The 22,244-nt window shown below is 36.7% G+C and overlaps 1 protein-coding gene across 1 annotated transcript; it reads right to left on the reverse strand.

The window, feature by feature from the left end:
• Positions 1–21,425: 21,425 nt before the first annotated feature.
• LOC144964052 (uncharacterized) lies at positions 21,426–21,908 on the reverse strand. Its single transcript, XM_078897994.1, has one exon. It carries the CDS (start codon positions 21,906–21,908, stop codon positions 21,426–21,428), a length of 483 nt encoding a protein of 160 aa, XP_078754120.1.
• Between the last annotated feature and the right edge of the window lie 336 nt (positions 21,909–22,244).

The following is a 22,244-nucleotide window of genomic DNA, read 5'->3' on the forward strand; positions in this document are numbered from 1 at the left end:
CCTGACACTAGAACCCTCTAGGACTTATAGTTTGACGTCATTTTTTTTATTTCTGTGCACCGTAGAATAAGTTGTCGTTAGTAGAGCTCAAGGAAAAAGTAATCCCATTGGTTGAAGTATTGAATACAACTCACGATTTGTTTTCTTTTGCGGCCAAAGACTTGTCTTTTGACGTCATTTTTTGGTCAGTGTCAGGCTATTTGTCAAAGATGGCTCCGTTCAAGGCCGCCTGTCGGGTGTTTAGTTCTCAATAATGTCCCTCTAGCAGATGTTACACATTTTTGTGGGTCGGCTCGAATGATCTGGCGGGATGAAAAAGTGAGTATTTTACCTAAACACATACCAAAATAGAACGATGAAATTAACGTCATAATCTGGTACATTGTTTTAGACCGCCAGTTGGGTAAGTAGTTCTCACTAGCGTCCCTCTAAAAGATTATAACGTTTAAAGTTACACATTGTTTTGTGTGTCGGTACGTTTCATCTGGCGGGCATATGTTATGAGTATTTTACCTAAACACACAGCATCAAGTATACTTCTCAGTCCTGCCTAAATCGTGACAAAGGGACCTGAATGTAAGCACAACACATATTATTTCGAATTACATGTTCTTTCACTTGTCAATTCAGCTCTCTACCAACTGAGCAAATGAGATATTAGAGCTCTCTCTTTCTCTCTCTCTCTCTCTCTCTCTCTCTCTCTCTCTCTCTTTCTCTATCTATCTATCTATCTATCTATCTATCTATCCATCTATCTATCTCTCTGCTCTGGCCTCTCTCTCTCTCTCTCTCTCTCTCTCTCTCTCTCTCTCTCTCTCTCTCTCTCTCTCTCTCTCTCTCTCTCTGTTCTGCTCTGGCCTCTCTCTTCCTCTGTCACTCTCTCTCTCTCTTTCTTTATTTATTTCTTTCTTCTTCTTTCTCTCTCTCTCTATCTACTCTCTCTCTCTCTCTCTCTCTCTCTCTCTCTCTCTCTCTCTCTCTCTCTCTCTCTCTGAACCCTGCCCCTCCCCACATCCCTCCAGGCGTGCAATAACCTTTAGAATCAGCCTCTATAATACAAAATTAAAAGCAATACGATTTCCACCACTGATATTTCTACACAATAATATATATACGAATATCATTAATCTTATCTCTCATCGCCTCATACCTAATCCCCTTAAATGTTTACGTTTTCTCAAGTCCAGAGAAATAAATTAAGTTATCTCCCTTCTCCTGTTTTTTTCACCTTTTCATTATGATTGTGACCCATCAACTCAAAACAGTATTATGTCTGTCAGTTTAGATAGTAAATATTTTTTTTTAATATTTAGCCTTAAAATCTAGAAGTTTGGTTTAGTTATGATACGCAATGTCATGTTGATAAAATATCCATTCAGCTCATCCAGTAAACCTATAAAATTAAATTAAGTTTCGTAATGTTTCACTATTCATTATTAAAGTAACTAACCTTCTCAAAACAGTATTATTGTTGGGATGGATCGGACCACAACATGTGAATTTAGAAATGAAATGATGATAAGTACGAACTTTATTTATTTATTTATTTATTTATTTATTTATTTATTTATTTATTTTTCAATGGAGAAAGCAGTATTTATACTCCATAATAACAAAAGTTAGCAAAGTCTCATATTGATGCTTTGCGTTTTATCCGAAAAAGCTCACAATGTTCGCCAGCCGGAAATAACCTACCAACACACAAAACTATATGTAACCTTGAACGTCTTGTCTCATTAATACAGTGTAGTGAGAATTAGTCGTAAACATAGATGGCAAAATAAAAATAAAAAAATTTTTAATGTAAAACAATAACAAAGCCATGAGTGACGTCAACTTTGCTCTATCTATATTCAATTTCCAGCACCTAATAGACACCTAGATAACCACGCCTCTCGGACAATCGTCATAACGTATAATATAGTCTAGCTAATACAGTTCAGTGATAATTAATCATAAACTTTTGAGAATACTGTTGTTGTTGTTGTTGTTGTTGTTGTTTTAGATGGAGATACTAGCTAGCTATGACGTGATAGATTACAGTAGTCTTATCATCGCTTAATGGGCATGATCTATAAATAGTTCAAAGTTGACGTCACTCAGGTTATTGTTTTTTGCCATCCGCATTTATGAGTAATTCTCACTAAATTTAATAAACCAGACTATAAACGATCATGGTTACACAGGGTTTTGTGTATAGGTCCGTTATACTTCCGGATGGCAATGTTATGAGCTTCTTAGCCAAGCGCATACTATCTATATTAACTTTCCATGTGCTCGAGGTCATTGGTCACATTGCAAGATGTACTCAAAGTGACCTACATAGTGAAAAGTGTTCACAGATTTTGAACTATCTAACATTACGATTGGTCATTGTGTTCAGCTTGGCACATGGGTATGTTTACAACTTTCATAAACAAAGCAGCGTGTTTACATTTGTTCAGAAATGTCCACTCGTTGGACAGCAACAAATCACGTGATTGATGACTCGGTTGGACGAAAACATGAATATAGATCGCTCCCAGTTAATCTGAAATTAGAAATACCTAAATATTTACTTTTCAAAAATTTGGAGTTCTCGGCTATTGGTTTAATGGTATGAGACTCGCCTTCGGATCGGAAGGTCAAGGACTAGAGTCCCGCTATGAACAGCCATAGTTGAGTCCTTGGAAAAGGTTCTTTACTCACAATATCTCACCCTACTCAGGTGTAAATTGAGTACATGGCCACCAACAGCGTTGCCTCTGTCTGAAGAAAAAAATGTAATATTGCCTGAACGACGTAATGTCTTGTCCTGTGGTGAGGGTCCTCTTGTGAAGCGCTGTGGGCATGTTTCGTGGAAATTGCTCATTTTATGTTCAAGTTTTTTTCTTTTTCTTTCTCTTTTTTTTTTCCTGAATTTTGCGTCATTCAGAACACCACTAACAGATGGGCACGGCTGGGCGGGCTAACCAAACATAAATTTTACCCAAAATTTTAACAAGACTAAGTATTATAATAAGCTGGTAATCGACGTGCTTGAGATGGGGAGACAGCGGTGTTTTTGACAGCTGCAAAAATAGTAGGAAAGACCACCTAACAGTTTGTTTTGACTGGTCGAGATTGGGGGAATGTGCTGTGTGTTTTCATTGGTCACTCATCCAGGGTTGTTGTTTCTGCAACACACAGATAGAATGTGCGTCATGCGTTTCATGTTAGAGAGAACGAGCTCATAATAGACATAACGTTTTAACTTGAGCTGGGAATTCGCTGAAAATTCAGGTACCGATATTCCTAATTGAATACTTAGCAAGTAACCGGCACCGACTCAGTATTCATGAATGCTCCTTAACATAAAAGGAAATGAGGGGGGGGGGGGGAGAGAGAGAGAGAGAGAGAGATCTCAACATCAAACTTTAGAAAGTATTTTGATAATTGGTACCTATTACATGAATTCGGAAGCAACCTATTTCCTTGTAGTAGTTTGAAAGACGGACTAATTTTGCGAACAAAAGCAACTTTTAATAAATATAAATTTGAAATCGGGTGACAACAGTCTCTTCTTCTTCTAGGTTCCATGCCTGGTCCAGGCTTCGGATACTGCATGAATTATCTCTCTCCATTCCTCCCTGTCTCTTGCTTTTTCAAACAGCTCTTGGATTGTTAGGTTGGTGAAGCCCTTCAGTTGGTCTATGAGTGTTTTTCTTTGTCTCCCCCGGGCGCGTTTACCAGGTATTTTTCCACAACTTGCCAGGTATTCATTCTTATCTTTCCTTACTATGTGTCCGAAAAAGGATAGTTGTCGATCCACTATTAAGGGCATTAGTTTCCTTTGTTGGTATGTTTGTTTTAGCACTTCTTCGTTCGTTTTGTGTGCGGTATACGATATTCTCTGCATCCTTCTCAAGCACCACATTTCAAAAGCTTCAATGTTCTTTTGTGTTTCTGCATTTGTAGTCCAGCTTTCGCATCCGTATAACAAGATTGGCCACACGTAGCACTTCAAGACTCGGAATCTAATCCCGAACGACATCTGTTTGTTTTTCAAAATGTTTCCCAGGTCCATGAAGGCCTGTTTGGCGTGACAACAGTACTGAGTCACAAAACACCGGGTCTATAGTGTTCTAAACACCGAGTAGTACTCACACACCGAGTCGAGTCGTAACATTTATTAACTTACAGCCTGACACTTGGACTTGTCTTATGATTTCATTTATAGATTGGTGCACCGCTTTGTAAGTTGTCTTTAGTAGTGCTCAAGGAAACAAATGATCTCATTGGTTGAATAATTTAATACAAATCACGATTTCTTATTTGTTTTGTTTTTGTTTTTGTTTTTTGTGGTCATTTGTGGTCTTTTGACGTTATTTTTTTTTTGGTCACTTTCAGGCTATGGGTTTACGAAGGCTACATTCTGACGCCTCGACTTAAAAAAGAAAAAGTCAATCTTTCACTTCGACAATAAATGTCAAATTGGCGTATGTTATTCCATCTAGGAGACCAACGTGTTGTACACAATGTTTTCTGAATATTTAGTCGTAATAATTAATTTCAATGAAAAGATTATTATAGCCAAGACCCTTTTATGGGGTTTTAACTAATAAATGATTGAGAAGATAATAGAATCTTTTGTGAAATTGTTCCTCCAAATATAAAAATATTAGATCATGTTCCTAATTTCTAAAATAATTCTGGCCATTTCCTCCTTTCAAGTGATCTGCTGTTGGTACCCCTGTACCCGGTGAATGGGCATGATCTATAGATAGTATGCGCTTGGCTAAAAAGCTCACATCATTGCCATCTGGAAGAATGACGGACCAACACTCATAAACGTGGATGGCAAAAAACAATAACAAAGACCTGAGTGACGTCATCTTCGAACTATCTATATTACATTTCCATGTGCTCGAGGTCATTGGTCACATTGGAATATGAGCTCAAAGTGACCCACATAGTGAAAAATGTTCACAGTTTTTGAAATATCTAATATCACGATTGGTCATTTTGTTCAGCTTGACACAAGGGTATGCTTACAACTTTCATAAACAAAGCAACGTGTTTACATTTCTGAAGATACATCCAATCGTTGGACAGCAACAAATCATGTGATTGATGACTTGGTTGGAAGAAAACATGAATATAGATCGCTCCCATTAATCCCGGGTCTTCACAACTCTAGTTTGTATACTTTTATGTTCTGGAGTGGTGTAAATGTTGCTGCTCGAAGCTCGAAGAAATAAATAACAATGTAATAAACGAAATAGATAAAATGGACATTTCGGGTTTAATTCATCCTGTATTATTGATAAAGGGGAAACCCGAAACGTCCATCTATCTGTTTTCGTACATTAAATTGAAGTTTGCATTCAATTGCTCAATGTTATTTTTTTCTGGAGTGGGAATGGCATTGGTGGCGATGTGTCCCAGATGGAGGGTGATGAATCTTTCGGTTCGCGAATGTCCTTCCTATTACTGAAAAACTAAAGTTATTTATCTTCTTTTGTCTTCTATCTTGCACCTCTCAATTCACTTCATTTCATGTTTCGTGGTGAAATGGTTTGAAGGTGTGGGCTTTTGTGTATGCTTTGAGCGTTTGTGTGTATGAGAGAGAGAGAGAGAGAGAGAGAGAGAGAGAGAGAGAGAGAGAGAGAGAGTTAGTTTGAAATGGTGGTATAAGGCGAATCCAGTTTGTTTTGCAATGGGAGTGTTGACATTTGAGTTTTGTATGGGTGATGATGATGATGATGATGATGATGATGATGATGATGATGATGATGATGATGGTGATGATGATGATGATGATGATGATGAAGCGAAGGATGCAGAAAAGGATGGCGATGTTGTAGTTGATGATGATGGTGATGAGGATGATGATGATGATGATGATGATGATGATGATGATGATGATGATGATGACGATGATGATGATGATGATGATGAAGCGAAGGATGCAAAAAAGGATAGCGATGTTGTAGTTGATGATGATGGTGATGAGGATGATGATGCTGATGATGACGACGACGATGATGATGATGATGATGATGATGATGATGATGATGATGATGATGATGATGATGATGATGATGATGATGATGAAACTAAGCAAATAAATAACAGAGATATTGGAAATTTCCAGTGACATCTATCAGCGATAATAAAGTTATCAACAAATAATGCTAAACGCGGTATTTCAGATTTTTTTTTAAAAAGATAGTGACACACCTACTTATATAACAAGAAAACCTTAAAGATCATCCATACAATGATATACAATGATGGAATTGCTGCCAGATCTGTTTGACTTTTCCAAGAATGATATTCAATAACCTGCCCAGGTCGTTTATAAATAAGGTGACATCACTGCACCACCAATGACCCAACCATAAATTTATCGTTAAACTGGAAAAACACTTTTTGACATTTTTGCTAAGGGAAGGAAAGTCCCAAGATTAAAAGATTTGGACAAGATTTAGGTCACTTTTAATCGACTGATATTTGAAAGACGAGTGTTTGGGCAAAATGTTAAAAATGTGATTATGAATATCATGTATCACGCTTTATCGATAGGTTAAGATGAGGCTAATATAGTAGCCAATGGGATTCAAACGACGTTACATATATGCAGGTCTGACATTCCAACGCAATTATGGGCCTAGTTTAACATTATTGTAATGAACAATAGTTTGCGTCATTTTTTTTTTTTTTTTTAGATTTCTATTACAACAATGAGCCCATAATGAATTGGGTTATCAGACCTGCAAATCTGTGCACGTCGGATTCAAAGCATAACGAAAGACAAAATCGTTATGTATTTTTTAGTTTTTAAAAATGCGAGTTTTTAAATAGCGCAATATCAAATGAATACACTCAAAGCATATTAGACGGGGCCTTAAGCCAACAGCAACACTGGAACATGTAAGACAATTTAAAAACAAGACTGTTGTCTCGGAATGCGTATTACACGTTTTTCTTTTGACAGAGGCAATGCTGTTGTCTGCCAGTTAGGCACTAATTTTACACCTGAATATGGTGAGAGAATGTGACTAAAAAGACCATTCTCCAAAGACTTCAGCGGGTGGTGTATCAGCATTTATATAGCGCAATATCCGCTTTACAAGGGCTTCCTAGCTGTTCACCAAGCAGTGACTGGGTAGCTGGGTCTCCTTGATCTGGCGTAAGTATTCAAATGGTATCAAGCGATTGCTAATGTCCGTTTCAAGTTGTAGAAACTGGGATAAACACTGGCTCCTAATTGCTTTCTGAAGGACGACTACTTAAACCAAAACAAGTAACCCCTTTTTGTCAGTATACTGTAGATAAAGCAAGTCGACTTACTCACCTAAGATTGCATGGTATGAATTGTCTTTTTCCCCCTGCCTGCCTGTCTCTCATTCACGCAACAGAAATGTCAATAGACCGTCGAATATGATGAGAATGAACGTGATATGAATGCATATGCCAGCAACATGTTTGCACTTACTGTAACCCCTTTGTCTACGCTTTTATTTTTGACTCTAGAAACGAGAACCCATGCGGTGTTGTGGACTGATGCTATGACACTCGCCTTCAGAGTGGTAAGTTAGGTCGCTAGTTCGAATCCCGGTCTGTGCGGGGCAATGTTGAGTCATTGGAAAAAGTTTTTTCCGAACATTCTATCACCCCACTCAGGTATAAATAAATGCGTAGCTGGCCGGTAATAGCCTCGTTCTATTCCGGATCTGTGAAGCGCAAAATTGAGTTTTTGGAAAAGGCTCTTTACAAATTTAAATATCATATCACCTTACGCAGGTGTAAAATGCGTACCCTGGCCTGTAACAGCCTCGTTCTATTCCCGAGTCCTTGTTTTGTTTTTATTTTTTTTTTTCATTTTTTTTTTTTTTTTTTGCTGTGTTTTGTTTGGGTTTTTTTTTTTTTTGGCATATTCTGTTGGGGTTTCTTTTTTTTTTTTTTTTTTTTTTGGGGGGGGGGTAGTGTTTTGGGTTTTTTTTTTGTTTTTTTTTTGTTTTTGTACGTGATGGTGGAAATTGAAGTAAACTAGGCAGTCCTTCAGAGCCATGAGGCCCCCCGAGTTGGAGTTTATCCATCCCGGATTCTATAGCCGAAACAGACAATGGCAATTGCTTGCTACCATTTAGATAGGACGATAGTCTATCGCAAAGTTCTTTCCGCCAGATCTAACAGAGCCAACTACCCATCGCTGCTGGGTATTCAGGAGAGTCAGGAAAAAATCTCGACTTCACAAGGGATCGATCTTTTTTGCTTTGCGTGGGAATCGAGTACTCTATCAACTGAACTATCGGGACACCCGAACTAAATTCTGTACATGCTAATTTTATTTTAGATTGAACACTTGAGTATATATTTTTTATTCAATTTTTTAAAAGTACCGTAAAATCCTTAGAGTTATCGGACAACATGGAGGTAGAAGGTCAGGGTTGAACCAGTTAATGAATTTTTGGAAAAGTGAGTGGAGCAGGCACTTATGTTGATAATAACAGAAAATGAAGTGAGTAGAAAAGTGCCAGAAGATAATATCGTCCCTGACACGGCCAGGCAGAGTTGTATCAGTAAGGTCGTGAGTTCGAGCCTCCATCGCCGCAAAAAAAAAAAAAAAGATTACTCTCTGAATATTTATTTAAAAATTTAAATGTAAATTTAAAAAAAAAAAACAAAAAAAAAACAAATATATATCAGCCAAAGTAATTTGTAATTTAAGCGCTTAGAGTCTGATGTCTTGGAGTTACAGGCCTACATAACTTTGCACTATTATTATCATGTTGTCCAAGTGAGCAAATTGAGGGTTAATAATCTTGTCCAAGGAAAGAAAAAACGAAAGTGCCTGAAGCGGGGCTTGAACCCTGGACCTTCCGGGTCACAGTGCAATGCCTTAACCACTCAGCCACTTCGCCTGCAATGCACGGTACCTTCATAAATTTATCTTGAATGTCGCAATCCATCGGCAGCGATTTCTCTTGGTTTCTGTCTGGGTTTTTCCAAAAGGTCAATCTGCAATAACCGGTGTTGACCACAGTGTTATTTAATTGAGTTCTGTGTTTGACCAAGTTAAATGTGAGCACTTGTAAGGACAAACTGTCAGCTCGGTGATTTCCTAGCTCAGTACTCACCCAAGCGTGTTGGTCTTCAGAAATCCGGCCAGCTATCACTTTGGCTAACTAAGGGCTAACCTACACCGGAGACTGATTCCGACGACCCGGTACTGCCGTCCTCTGCCGTCTTCCGGATAAAGACTTCGGGCATTGACAAAATACTAAGAATAAAGAGAAGAGCCACTAGACTTACCCATACCATACACCCAACATCCTCTGCCGTTTTTTTTTTTTTTTCCGTGCTTGGTATGGGTAGGTCTGGCAGCTCTTCTCTTTATTTTTAGTATTCTGTCCGTGCCCGACGTCTTTATCCAGAAGACGGCAGAGAACGGCAGTGCCGGGTCGTCGGAGTCAGTCTCCGGTGTGGGTTAGCCTTTAATCCTTGGAGGTTGGTCTTCTAATACTACATCGAGGCTTGCACACGGAGTGCCATTCAAAATTAAATGGCCTGTAGTAATTAATTGAATGCATACTTTGTGCACGATCCACCTGCATTGCCAATACCTACTTCATTATGACTTGCACAAGGAATGCCAATCATAATTAAATAGTATGTAGTCTGTAGTAAGTAAATTGAATACTTACTTACTTTGGGCACGATTCATTTGTATTATATCATAATTTATTTGGACTTACAAAGGAGTGCCAATCATTATCATAATATAGCCTTTGTAATTAATTGAATGCCCACGTTTTGTAAGATTCGCAAGCATTATTTTTTGTGTCCCAACCTCTCAAAACAGTAGTATGTCGGGATGAATAAGACCGAGAGAAGTTATTTTAAAATCAAAATGTTACAAAACACGAAATCTGGGTTTTTTGTTTATTGTTGTTTCTTTTTTTTGGGGGGGGGGGGGGGTGTTGTTTGTTTGGGGCTTTTTTTTTCGTTTTGTTTTTTTATTGTTTTTATTTGTTGTTGTTGTTTTGTTTTTGTTTTCGTTTTTTTGTTTTGTTTTTTTTTTATTGGGTTTTTATTTTATTTTTTTATTTTTTTATTTATTTTTTTTTTGCAATGTAAGGAACCGTATTTATTGTTCTCCAAAGTTTCATTAGATAAGATAAGATATACTTTATTGATCCTGAATGGAAATTATCATAATGTTACACACCATTCATCGTTATATTAGCACATATTTATACACGGTCATGAAACTAATTTATGAAAATACGAAGCTAATTAAAAACAAAATAAAATAAATATAATAAAATATTCATAAAATATTCGTGACAATAAATTCAATGTATGAGCAGCATTTAGTTACATCCTTATCAACACCGCTTTGAGACACTCGGTCACATTTATACTTGATCAGGGCCTGCACAAAGAGGATCAACCAATATTAACCAGTTATTTCAGTACTCTGAAATAACAGGTATCTAAGAATTTAGCCAGAAAACTCGTCCTTCAAATATCAATCGATCTAATGATCCTCATTTTAGCAAAAACTCTCAAACTTGGGACTTCGCGAAGTAAATATTTAAATGCTCCAAAAAAAAAATTCTGACTAGTTTTTCAAATTGTAAGAAATTTGATGAAGACTACAGGAGGGGGTACATGTCACGAAATCAAATTTTATGAGTTATGCCCCTTAGCACATCGTTCATTTGTGACAGCGATTAATATGAAAAATTTTAATGTACTTGTTTGTTTGTTTGTTTGTTTTTAGGTGTTTAACGGCGCTTTCGACACTATTTAGGTCATTTAAGCGCCCGTTGAATGTACTGAAGAAAGTCATCAACATTATGATAAAGAGAATAGGGGAAAATATAATAAACCAGTACAAAAACAGAGTCAATGTGACATTATTTAATGTCTTTTTTTCCCAGGTAGTCGTCATAGTCATTCTCCACAATAAAACAATAATACTTAACACTAAACAGGTTTTTACACTTAGATTTACCTATCAAAATCAATGGGAGTCCCGATGGCTCAGTGAGCAGAACACTCGCTTCACACGCAAAGGGAGATAGATCGATCCCGGGTGAAGTCGATATTTTTTTTCTGACCTCCCGGTCCACCCAGCAGTGATTAGGTAGCTGGGTCTGTCAGATCTGACGGGAAGTACTTTACGATAAACTGGCGTCCTTTTCAAAGGGTAGTAATCAATTTCTATTATCCGTTTCGTACTTTAGAAACAAGGATGAACTCCAGCCTTAAGGGCCGAATGGCTCTGAGGGATCCAAATTAATACATGATAACGTTAAATATTCGTAGTTTTTAGGGGGAAAATAGAAGTATCTAAACTAAATCATTGCAATATGCCTTCAAAGGGATTAAATAAATAATATTTCGAATTCCTGAAAATGAGTGTAACGTTCCTTTTAATCAAATTTTATTGAATTAAACCCGCATAAATGGTTCTGCAATTATCTACAAAAATTTGTAGGTCTACGAGTTTTTCGTAATAAGAGACAGGTGTGGTGTTGGGTCACTTTTTCTCTTTTCCTATTTCGTAAAGTCTGCTTCTTTAGTGCGCATGCTTGACCACACGCCATGTCGGATGTACGTCATGATCACAACACGCATGACTGTTTTTCTTTCAGCAGGTCGGTGAGATGGACACGACATGTGCTATCAATTGGACAGAATCCAGCCGATATTAACCCTTTCATTACCGGCCATTTTCAGAATTTTCCCCAATCCACCCAACACAAAAGTATATTTTTTTTTACTCAAACAGGAAAGCAACAATTACCTTCAAAACATTATATTATTAAGCAAATTGAGCCCTACAGACAGTTTCAAGGTTTTATAGCGATAACAAGATAAATTATTTAAATTTTGTGATGTTTAATTGAAATCAGAATGGGAAACTTTTGGTTTTATCGACAGAAATGTGACGATTTTCCTATGGTTGGTGAGGAAAGGGTTAAATATCCCAGGGGCCTGATTTTTCATTCGTGACTTTATTGTAACTAAGAATTCTATTCAATTTTTGACAATGATAATTATGACGAGAAGAAAATTATTGAGCACTTATATAGGGAATGAGATTAGCGGAAGAGTAGCGTCCCTTGATTGACGTCACCGGAGGAGAAGTTATTTGTAAACAAACCAACTACAGGCCAAGCGCTCCAAATACAAAATTTATTATTCATATTTCTATACAAAAAAAATGCATATCATAATCAACGTAGATCTTTTCTTTAGTTTTCTCCATTATGAAATATTAACAAAATATGATGTAGACTACAAATTATAAATAAAAGATGTTGATAAATAATACAATACGATGAGACAACCCTTCCTAAACTTACTGAACTTCACGCTAATGATTGGTACTAATAATGGCGATAGCGTCTGTCGGTCGTCAAGACGCGACTTCCAACAAAATCTCATTCTGTTTTGAAATCTCATTCCCTATATCGTAATATCCACTGACCGCGATCAAAGCGCTTTATAGGCGGTCTCTAGCTAACGCAATACTTAATTAACGTGTAGGAAAGGACATGATACCTGGTAGGCTACATCTCACTTTTGTTCGGAAAGAGACAACGTTGTTAACTGTCGGGTACTCATTTTTCAATTGAGTAATGTGAGTAAATGTGAGTAAAGAGCTTTTTCCAATCACTCAACAACGCGCCGATCAGAGCTGGACTCGAACCCTGGACCTTAGGTGCGAAGACGAGTGTCATACTACTAGACAACATAGCCACAACCTCTGTTATGGAACATACAAGTTGGAAGTGACTTGGTCCTCACAATGAGCCAAGTGTCTTTCTTGTGGGTGGCTGTTTCAAAATGTTATTATATATTATTATTATTATTATTATTATTAGTAGTAGTAGTAGTAGCAGTAGTAGTAGTAGTAGTAGTAGCAGTAGTAGTAGTAGTAGTAGTAGTAGTAGTAGTAGTAGTAGTAGCAGCAGTAGTAGTAGTAGTAGTAGTAGTAGTAGTAGTAGTAGTAGTAGTAGTAGCAGCAGTAGTGTAGTAGTAATAGTAGCAGTAGTTGTAGTAGTAGTAGTAGTAGTAGTCGTAGTAGTAGTAGTAGTAGTAGTAGTAGTAGTAGTAGTAGTAGTTCCATCATCATCATCATCATCATCATCATCATCATTATTATTATTATTATTATTATTATTATTATTATTATTATTATTATTATTATTATTATTATTATTATTATTATTAAATGATTGGGATAATCCGTCAAAATATAAGCAACAATGAGGTTTCTGATTCTATGATTTCAAACTATAAGAACAGAAAATACTGTCAAGCTAGCTTGAATTCTGACATTTAACACATCAACTACCGGAATATTATGGTTTTTGTAGCCAAAAATTACAAAGGCTAGTTAAAACAATCTGACAACTCTAAACTGGACCAAATTTTTAAAAAGTCAAGCGACTTGATGTCTTCTATAAAGTTGAAAATTGTTTAAAGGTGAGAGAAAAAAATATAGTTGACAATGAATGATAATATTGTTGTTGGCAAAGTGAAGGGTAAGACAGTAAAACTATCAAAAGTTGCTTAAACAATAACGATTGAAGCTTCAAAAGCATTCATCTGTGGTAGAATAAAAATCTTTAAAGTCTGTTTATATTCCTTGGAGAAAAAAAAATACTAGGCCTACTCCGGGCAACGAAAAGAGAAGGTAAGAACAAAGTAAGTCTTTACAACAAAATAACAACGTGTTATTTTATGCCTGAACGAAGGAGACGCGTTAATAAACGCGCCTGTTAATTGGTGTAAGATACGGTAAGCAAGACAATGTTATCTAGTGTATTCAAACGTTTGATTGAGGACAACTGAAGGCGGATCGGAGATGTTAAACGTTTTAATCGATATACACAGCTATCCGAGAGGGTGAAAGGGGTTTGGAAGTTGATGGGATAAAAGGACAGAATTCGCTCGGGGGCTTTACCCGTTTAATTCGACCCGTGTGAGGCCTCAGACGGTTCCGCTAGTCCTGGCGCCGGCGTTTTGTTTTCAAACAGTTTAAATTGTTCTAGTCGTGTTGTGTTAACCGGTATAGAGAAACAAGAATGGCTGCCTGGAAATAGTAATAGCACTGGAATAAGGTCAGATTCGGGTCTTTAAAAAAGCTAAAGGAGTAAGATCTTTTATTCGTTTTTCTTTCTTAGTGATTTGACTGTTTTTAGAGGGAGTTTAATAAAAACATAATATGCAGTATGTACTATGGAGTTGAGTTTGAATTAGAATCTCACGTTGAATTTAGAAGATGACTTCTGAAAAGTTAAGTGAAGTTTAGAAACATCTTATATCTAAAAATGAAACCAGTGTTTTCAAAGAAAATGAACATTGAAATAAGGTCAATTTCCGGTCTTTAAAAAGTTAGAAATCTTTTATCTCATTCATTTGCTTCGTTTTCTTTTTGAGACATGACTATGTTCGTAAATTTGAATTATAATTCTCGCGTAAAATTTAGAAATTACCCTTCAACTTTACAGAGGTCCAATGAAATTTAGGAACATTTCATATCTAAAAATGAAACCAATATTTCTAATATGCGACCCTCCGTCTCAAATCTTGTCCATTCATCTTGAGCAATTGTAAAAGGTAGAAGTAGTAGTGTCGTATGGTCTTCACACCTCCAAGTGTGACTCATTCAGTCATTTGATGTAGTCGTCATCAGCTTTGTGGATAGCAGGATAGCCACCCTCTATGGATGTTGATGGACAGTGAAGTACCACATGGTCGATGTCCTGATTTGGAGCGTTACAGGCTTGGCATGTTGGTGTTGTTATATAGCCCCATTTGTGGAGATTAGATGTTAAAAAAAGGTAATATCCACTAAACGTGCTCAAAGCACGTCACTTGGGATCCCTAGCCAACAGTGTCACTTAACATGTGCGGCTTGTGGTATGAAACTCGCTTTCGGCGCATAGTTAAGTCCTGAGAAAAGGCTCTGTACTTTCATCCTCTCACCGTACTCAGGTGTAAAATGAGTACTTGACCGTTAACAGCGTTGTCTCTGTCGGCAAAAAATTATAACATCGCCTAACAGGCGTCGTGTCTTGTTCTACGTGTTACCTGTTGCTGTTGGTCAGGGATGCATGTAAAGCGCTTTGCGCACGTTTAGTGGGTATATCTCTAAATAAAAACTCACCGTTTTTGTTTTTGTTTTTTCGTTGTTGTTTTTGTTTTTTTGTTTTGTTTTGTTTTTGTTTGTTTGTTGTTGTTTTTTTTTTTTTTTGTTTGTTTGTTTTTTTATGACGAGACATGATGCCTGTGACACGATCTTACAATTCTTACGTTATAGACAATGTTGTTAACGGTCAGATCCCCATTTTACACCTTAGTGCGGTGAGGAAAGGTGAGTAAAGAGTCAAGGATTCAACTATACGTCGCTCTGAGCGGGAGTCAAACCCTGGACCTTCCAGTCCGAAGGCGGGTGTCATATCTCCAGACCACAAACCCTCACAGTGTAGGAGGTGAATCTTTGAGTTTTATCAGATTGCGGAAATAAGTATAATTATTATTATAATTTGTATAGAAAGCTTATATAATTGTTTTACTAGATTGATTGCTTCCTGTTGATTTATCATGACTTGATTTATCAGGCAAAGTAGCCGAGTGGTCAAAGCATTGCACTGTGACCTATGAGGTGTCAGGGTCGAGCTCCGCTTCAGGCACTTTCCTTTTTTTATTTTTGCCTGGGCAATATGATTCCTGTTGACATCAAACGCGTGTTTGATAGATTATCTATATTATTCAATCACGGACCTAGGCTAATGATGACGCACGATGGTCATTTTTTTTATCACGATTGAGGACATGTTGTTATTCTTTGAAATTAACAGATTCAGATGACAATAGGTTTTAATTTATTTTTCAAATTTTGCTTTATATAAATTATTTGTATCAATCACATTTATTGCACAATCCTTTTTTTTTTTTTTTTTTTTTTTTGTAGCCGTATCTTAGAATTTAAAACTTGAGTTTGTATGTGGCGCAATATCTATTAAATATGCTCAAAGTGATTTTCGTACTGGTCCAGAGCTTGATACCAGTAGGTAAGTTGTTCCCCTGAGTGAAAAGTACTCGGTAAATTGAGAAAAGATGATTGCCAACAATTTTTTAAAAACTTGAGCATATATTATATATAGCGCAATATCGACTTCACGCGCTCAAAGCGCTTAACACGGGGTCGCAAGCCAAACAGTAACACTTAACCTGTAGGACGAAACATGACGCCTGTCTAAGCGAGTTTACACTGAGTACAGCTAGAAAATGTTAGTAAAATCCTTTTCTAAGGACTCGACTGTGTGCCGCTCAGAGCGGGACTTGAACCCGGGACCTTACGACCCGAAAGAAGAGTGTCATACGACAAGACCGCATAGTCGCCGTACTAAGAAGCTTGATTATAACAGGTAAGTCTTTCCCGGAGTTGAGTAACAAGATTCGACAATAGAGTCGGGAATATTAAAGTTTGGTATCATAATATTTCGTATTTTTATTTTCCATACTGGCCGCTTAACCCTCTCCTTGCCCCTACTCAAAATCGTTATATTTATTACGACACAATTTTCTACATTTTTTCTTATTCAGAGTTATTTTTACATCACAATGATCTTTGTTTGATTAATAAGAACATAAAGTTGTTTTGTAGAGATATTGTTTGAGTTTTAAAAATATTTTTTTTTCTGCTTGGTAAGCCTGCCATTTTGGGGGAAATAATGAACATGATCAGTAAGGAGAGAGTTCTACACAAAGTTTATATTTTTTATTGAATTTGTTTTTGTTTTGTTTTGTTTTGTTTTGTTTTTGTTTTTTTTTTTGTTTTTGGGGTTTGTTTGTTTTTGTTTTGTTTTTTGTTTTGTTTTTCTGGCTTTAGCTTTCTGTTTCTATCATAATATTATAAATTCAGAAATATACTTTAAAATTTTTAAAACTCCCTGCTAGCAGATCCTTTTTTTTTTCTTCTTCTTCTTTTCTTAGCTACCCAACATTCAAAACCACCGAGTATAATCCTAGATGTATATTTTATAGCATTGTAATCTAAACACCGTGGTTTTTATGATGTATATCAAATTTCAAAATAAAAACCATTTTGTCCTTCCTTATCACGACCGCTTTCCAATGACAAATTGAGACAAATAAACTCCAACAGTTTAACAGCATGCAGGTTTCAATCCGACGATAAAACGTTAACATCTCACGCTAACCTGGAACTGATAGAACTTCTCATTGAGAGCTGGTAAAAATTACCTTATCTGATTAGTTTACAAGTAACATTTAAGCTCCTACCGTCGTCTATCTCGTTTCACAAATACCTTTCTTATTCTCCCTAATAACGATACGTTCCCTCAGCGAACAGCGCATCATTATTCAATCCGTATCTCTCTTTATAGTTCATAGTATAGTAAGTAAAGTACTCCAATAATGCTTAGAATGGGACTTATATAAAGCACACGCCATTGAGTACCACAAGGGAACTCTTCTCTGTGTGAAATTGTATCACGTAGAATCATTGTTTATTACATTACAGGTTCGTGTAGGCAACAGTCAGCAAAGGCAACAAACAAATCGCCCTGCCCGGAAGCGGAAAAAAAATAAACAAAGTTCAGCGATATTTTCCCCGTGAGGCGATGATTCGAAAGGAATGGAGGCGGGAAAATGATAGCCCCGAAAAACTGAAAACTGCCGCCCCAGGGCCGACCACCCCCGTCCCCCTCCCCCTCCCCTCCACAACATCATCAAGGACCTCCTCTTTTCATTCTGCATGAATCAAAATTTCGACAGAATAAATTCTTTTTTGTTGTTGTTGTTGTTGTTGTCGTACCTCCTGTTGTCTTAACATATCTTCGACCGAGAATTCATTCTCTGACTGCATTAAATGTGAACTAAGAACAAAAATCTAGAACTTATGTTAAACTACAGATGTGTCGATCACGCTGTTGATAATCACTGAATAAAAAAAAACAAAATTTTAAAGATATGTCGTTTTCAATGAAAATACATTTGTACTCATTCGAGTGCTCATCTTGGATTTATTACCACAGGCTATTCTCATTTCATTCTCCCATTTCAGCTTCCATAACGAATAATTTGGGCGACAGCGTCGAAAAAATAAACAACCGCTCACTCTTCAAAGACAATCATCAACGAGCGACCTTCTCGACCACTTTTCTGTTGAATTACCTTGGGTGGGAGGGCTGTTTTTGTTGTCGCGTTTTATATGTTATGTTTAGTTTAAAAATGGAGAGTTCTTTCCCCTGAAGTGGATGTAATTTACTACTTAATTAGGGAATGAAATAACTATTACTTAAAAAAGGTCGTATGTCTATTATACAGGAATGGAAAATTCGCGTAGTCTATGGACCAAGAAATACCAGTTAGAGAATTTTTGGTATAGAGGTAAATGTTTAGCTGTACTAATTTTACCTGAATTTATGCGGGTGAGGGGTGGGGGGGGGGTGTCCATTTGGATTACAATTCACATGCCAGAAAGTTGAAGACATTTTTTAAAGTAACGCAGAACTGTTAGAAGCAAAGCATACTTCCCTTCTCCCCATAATCTTTCAGATCCATTTGCCCATGGAGACGAATTTTTCCCGGTTTCTGTAGCGTGAAGCGGACACAAGCAATTGCTTTCCACTCTTTTGATAGGGCGCTAGTCTATAACAAAGTACTTTAATCCTGATATAACAGACCCAGCTTCCCTTTCGGTGGACAGGGTGTTCAGATAAAAATTCTCAACTTCACCTCGGATCGAACTCGGTCCCTTTGCATGTGACGCTAGTGCTTTACCAGCTGAGCTATTGGGAACCCAATGCATACCTCCTTGCATTGAAATAAATATATTACATCGCATAAATTAGTCAATTTAAATTGATTAATAAGCTGCTAGAACTGTTGGTTTGTAAAAACTATTAAACAATAACGAGTATAAAAACTTCCAAATTAGAATTATTATTACCACTATTATTATTATTATTATTATTATTATTATTATTATTATTAATATTATTATTATTATTATTATTATTATTATTATTATTATTATTATTATTATTATTATTTATTATTATTATTATTATCATTATTATTATTATTATTATTATTATTATTATTATTATCATTATTATTATTATTATCATCATCATCATCATCATCATCATCATCATCACCACTACTACTACTACTACTACTACTACTACTACTACTACTACTACTACTACTACAACTACTACTACTACTACTACTACTACTACTACTACTACTACTACTAAAACTACTACTACTACTACTACTACTACTACTACTACTACTACTACTACTACTACTACTACTACTACTACTACTACTATTTTATTATTACTATTACTATTATTACTATTATTATTTTTATCTTTATTATTAATATTATCATTATCATTATTATTCTTACTATTATCATTATTATTATTATTATCATCATTAGTAGTAGTAGTAGTAGTAGTAGTAGTAGTAGTAGTAGTAGTAGTAGTAGTATCAATATTTTATTATTACTATTACTAGTAGTAGTAGTTGTAGTAGTAGTAGTAGTAGTAGTAGTAGTAGTAGTAGTAGTAGTAGTAGTAGCAATAGCAGTATTGTAGTAGTAGTAGTAGTAGTAGTAGTAGTAGTAGTAGTAGTAGTAGTAGTAGTAGTAGTAGTAGTAGTAGTATAGCAACACTACTATTATTAGTACTATTGTATTATTAGTTTTATGAATATAATTATTGCCATTACTTATATTATCATTACAATTATTATCATTTCTAAAAATCATAACAAATAGCAAATTGAACAGAGAATCGAAAACCATAGACAAATCAAAGCCACACAGTTATTCCTATGATATCCCTTTCCCACGGTCAATAAAACACAAGGAATGTTCGATCCAAACATTTCTGTCTGCAGATGACCCGCCCTTGATTTGACGAGAACCTTGACATTTTCAAAGTTCACACTGCTGTCTGTAGTACTCTCACAAAACGATAAATGCGTGACCAATCGCCTGAAAACGGTATTAACATGTGGCCATGTGGTCTTGTGGTATGAAACTCACCTTCGGACCGAATGATCCAGGATCCGCGCTGAACGGCGCAAAATTGTGTTGGATCCTTGGAATAGGCTCTTTACTCACATTCTCTCACCGTCATCATCATCATCATCATCATCATCATCATCATCATCATCATCATCATCATCATCACCATCATCATCATCACCATCATCATCATCATCATCATCATCATCATCATCATTATCATCATCATCATCTATCCCTGTCTATCTTGAGTTCACTTTTTTAAAATCTCGTTCTATGTCTTATCACTTCTTTGTATACCAGCTACTTTAAATCTTGTTCATGATTCCCGTGGCCTTTCCCTTGATCTTCTGCCCTGACAGTTCCAGCCCAATTATTTCTTTGCTATAGTGGAGCCATTCTTTCTAAGGGTACGTGTGTCCAATCTATCTCCATAGTCTTCTTCCTATTTCCTCTCCCACTGGTTTCTGCTGTGTTATTTTCAAACTTCGTTCTTAATCCTGTCCATCCATTTTATTCTGAGTAGCTTACGAAAATCGTTTTTCTCCTTTTACATGCCTGCGATGTATTCCAAGTTTCACACCCTTACAACAGGACTAAGTTCAAGTTTGAGATGAAGTATCAGCTTTAGTCGAAGGGAGGTATCTTTAGTTCTCCTAACTCTGCTCAAAGATGTGAATGCAGCCTGTGCCTTTCCAATGCGTGCTTTCACCTCTTCTTCCGTGCCTCCATCTTTGTCCATTATACTTCCGAGATAGCAGACAGTATTTATATCTTCAAGTTCCTGATCTTTAACTTTGATCTGCTCCCTTTGACGCGTACCTACCCTTAAGACCTTTGACTCTGCATGGTGAATTCTTAAACCGATGGATTTCGAGAGGTAGTTTAGAATTGTGATTTTTACTTGAATCTGGTCTTGTGTGTGAGACAGAAGAGGCAGATCATCTGCAAAATCCAGATCATCCAATTGTGTCAAGGGGTGTGACCGTATGCCATTTCTTCGCCTTTGGAGGTTTCCTTCATTAGCCAATGATAAGCAAGGATGAACAGGAATGGTTAGAGCAAGCATCCCTGCTTGACACCAGTCTTAAACCAGCTGTCAGTAAGCTGATCTTCACGTACAACCCTGCTACTTGCTCCTTTGTACATTTCATTGATGAGGTTTACCAACTTCTCGCGAATTCTATAATGTGCCATAATTTTCCACAATGTTTTTCTGTCAATACTGTCGAAAGCCTTCTCGTAATCCAGAGAGTTGACAATAAGAAGAGAGTTCCAATATTATAGACTGTTCCATTATGACTCGTGTGACGAGCGATTTTCTATCACCGAGCGATTTTCTCTCTTGTAGTTATTAAAATTACTGACGTCCCCTTTCTTTTGGAAGCTTGACAAGATGTCCTTCTGTCCAATCCTTTGGGAATATCCCGTCATTCCCGATTCTCTGAAAGTGTGAGTGAAGGGCCTCAGCGTTTTTTTCAGCGTCAACTTTTAGAGTCCCTTGTTGAATCTGGTCTTGTCTAGCAGCTTTCCCCCTCTTCATCTTGTTAATGGCACCCACAATCTCTGGTATCGATGGCGGATTATAGCTAATTGGTAGCTCATTCCCAGCATGCAAAATTTCAGGCGGGTCATCTGATGGTGGTCTGTTCAGAAGGTTGTTGAAAGGTTCCCTCCATCGCTTGAATTGAGCATCTTTTCCAAAAACAGTTTTCACATCTTTAGCCTTGACTGGTGCCTCCGGTTTCCCATATTTTCCAGCAAGTGTCTTTGTAGTTTGATAGAGGATCCTCATGTGCCCTCCTGTTGCTGCTGCTTTTGCTTTCTCTGCAAGTCCGTTCATTAATACTTCCTTGTCTTTGTACACAGATCTTTTGACTTCCTTAGCTGTGGCTCGATTCTACTTTTTTTAAGCCCTTGTTCGACTTGCATTTACTTGTTCCTTCATTGTTCTCCTCTTTTCAATCAGCTTCAAGGGGATTGGATTTTCCATTCTTTATGTTCAATACCTCGTGACAAGTTGTTATATAGGCTTCCTGGATCTTTGTCCAATATGACTCTCCGTCTATGTCCTCCTTAAGATCAGCTTGAGGTTGTAATCTATTAATTGCAGTTTAAACTCCTCATTTTTTCCCCATCTAGTGCATTTACCTGGAATGTTCTTCTTGTTTGTGATGTG

This window comes from Berghia stephanieae, chromosome 2, assembly GCF_034508935.2.
Source record: "Berghia stephanieae isolate SIO BIC M18660-M18661 chromosome 2, UCSD_Bste_1.3, whole genome shotgun sequence".
In the NCBI taxonomy this organism is placed as follows: domain Eukaryota; kingdom Metazoa; phylum Mollusca; class Gastropoda; order Nudibranchia; family Aeolidiidae; genus Berghia; species Berghia stephanieae.

What these genes read in the sequence shown, in the direction of transcription:
- LOC144964052 (XM_078897994.1), bottom strand. Translation starts at nt 21,908, where the DNA reads ATGAACGGACTTGCAGAGAAAGCAAAAGCAGCAGCAACAGGAGGGCAC.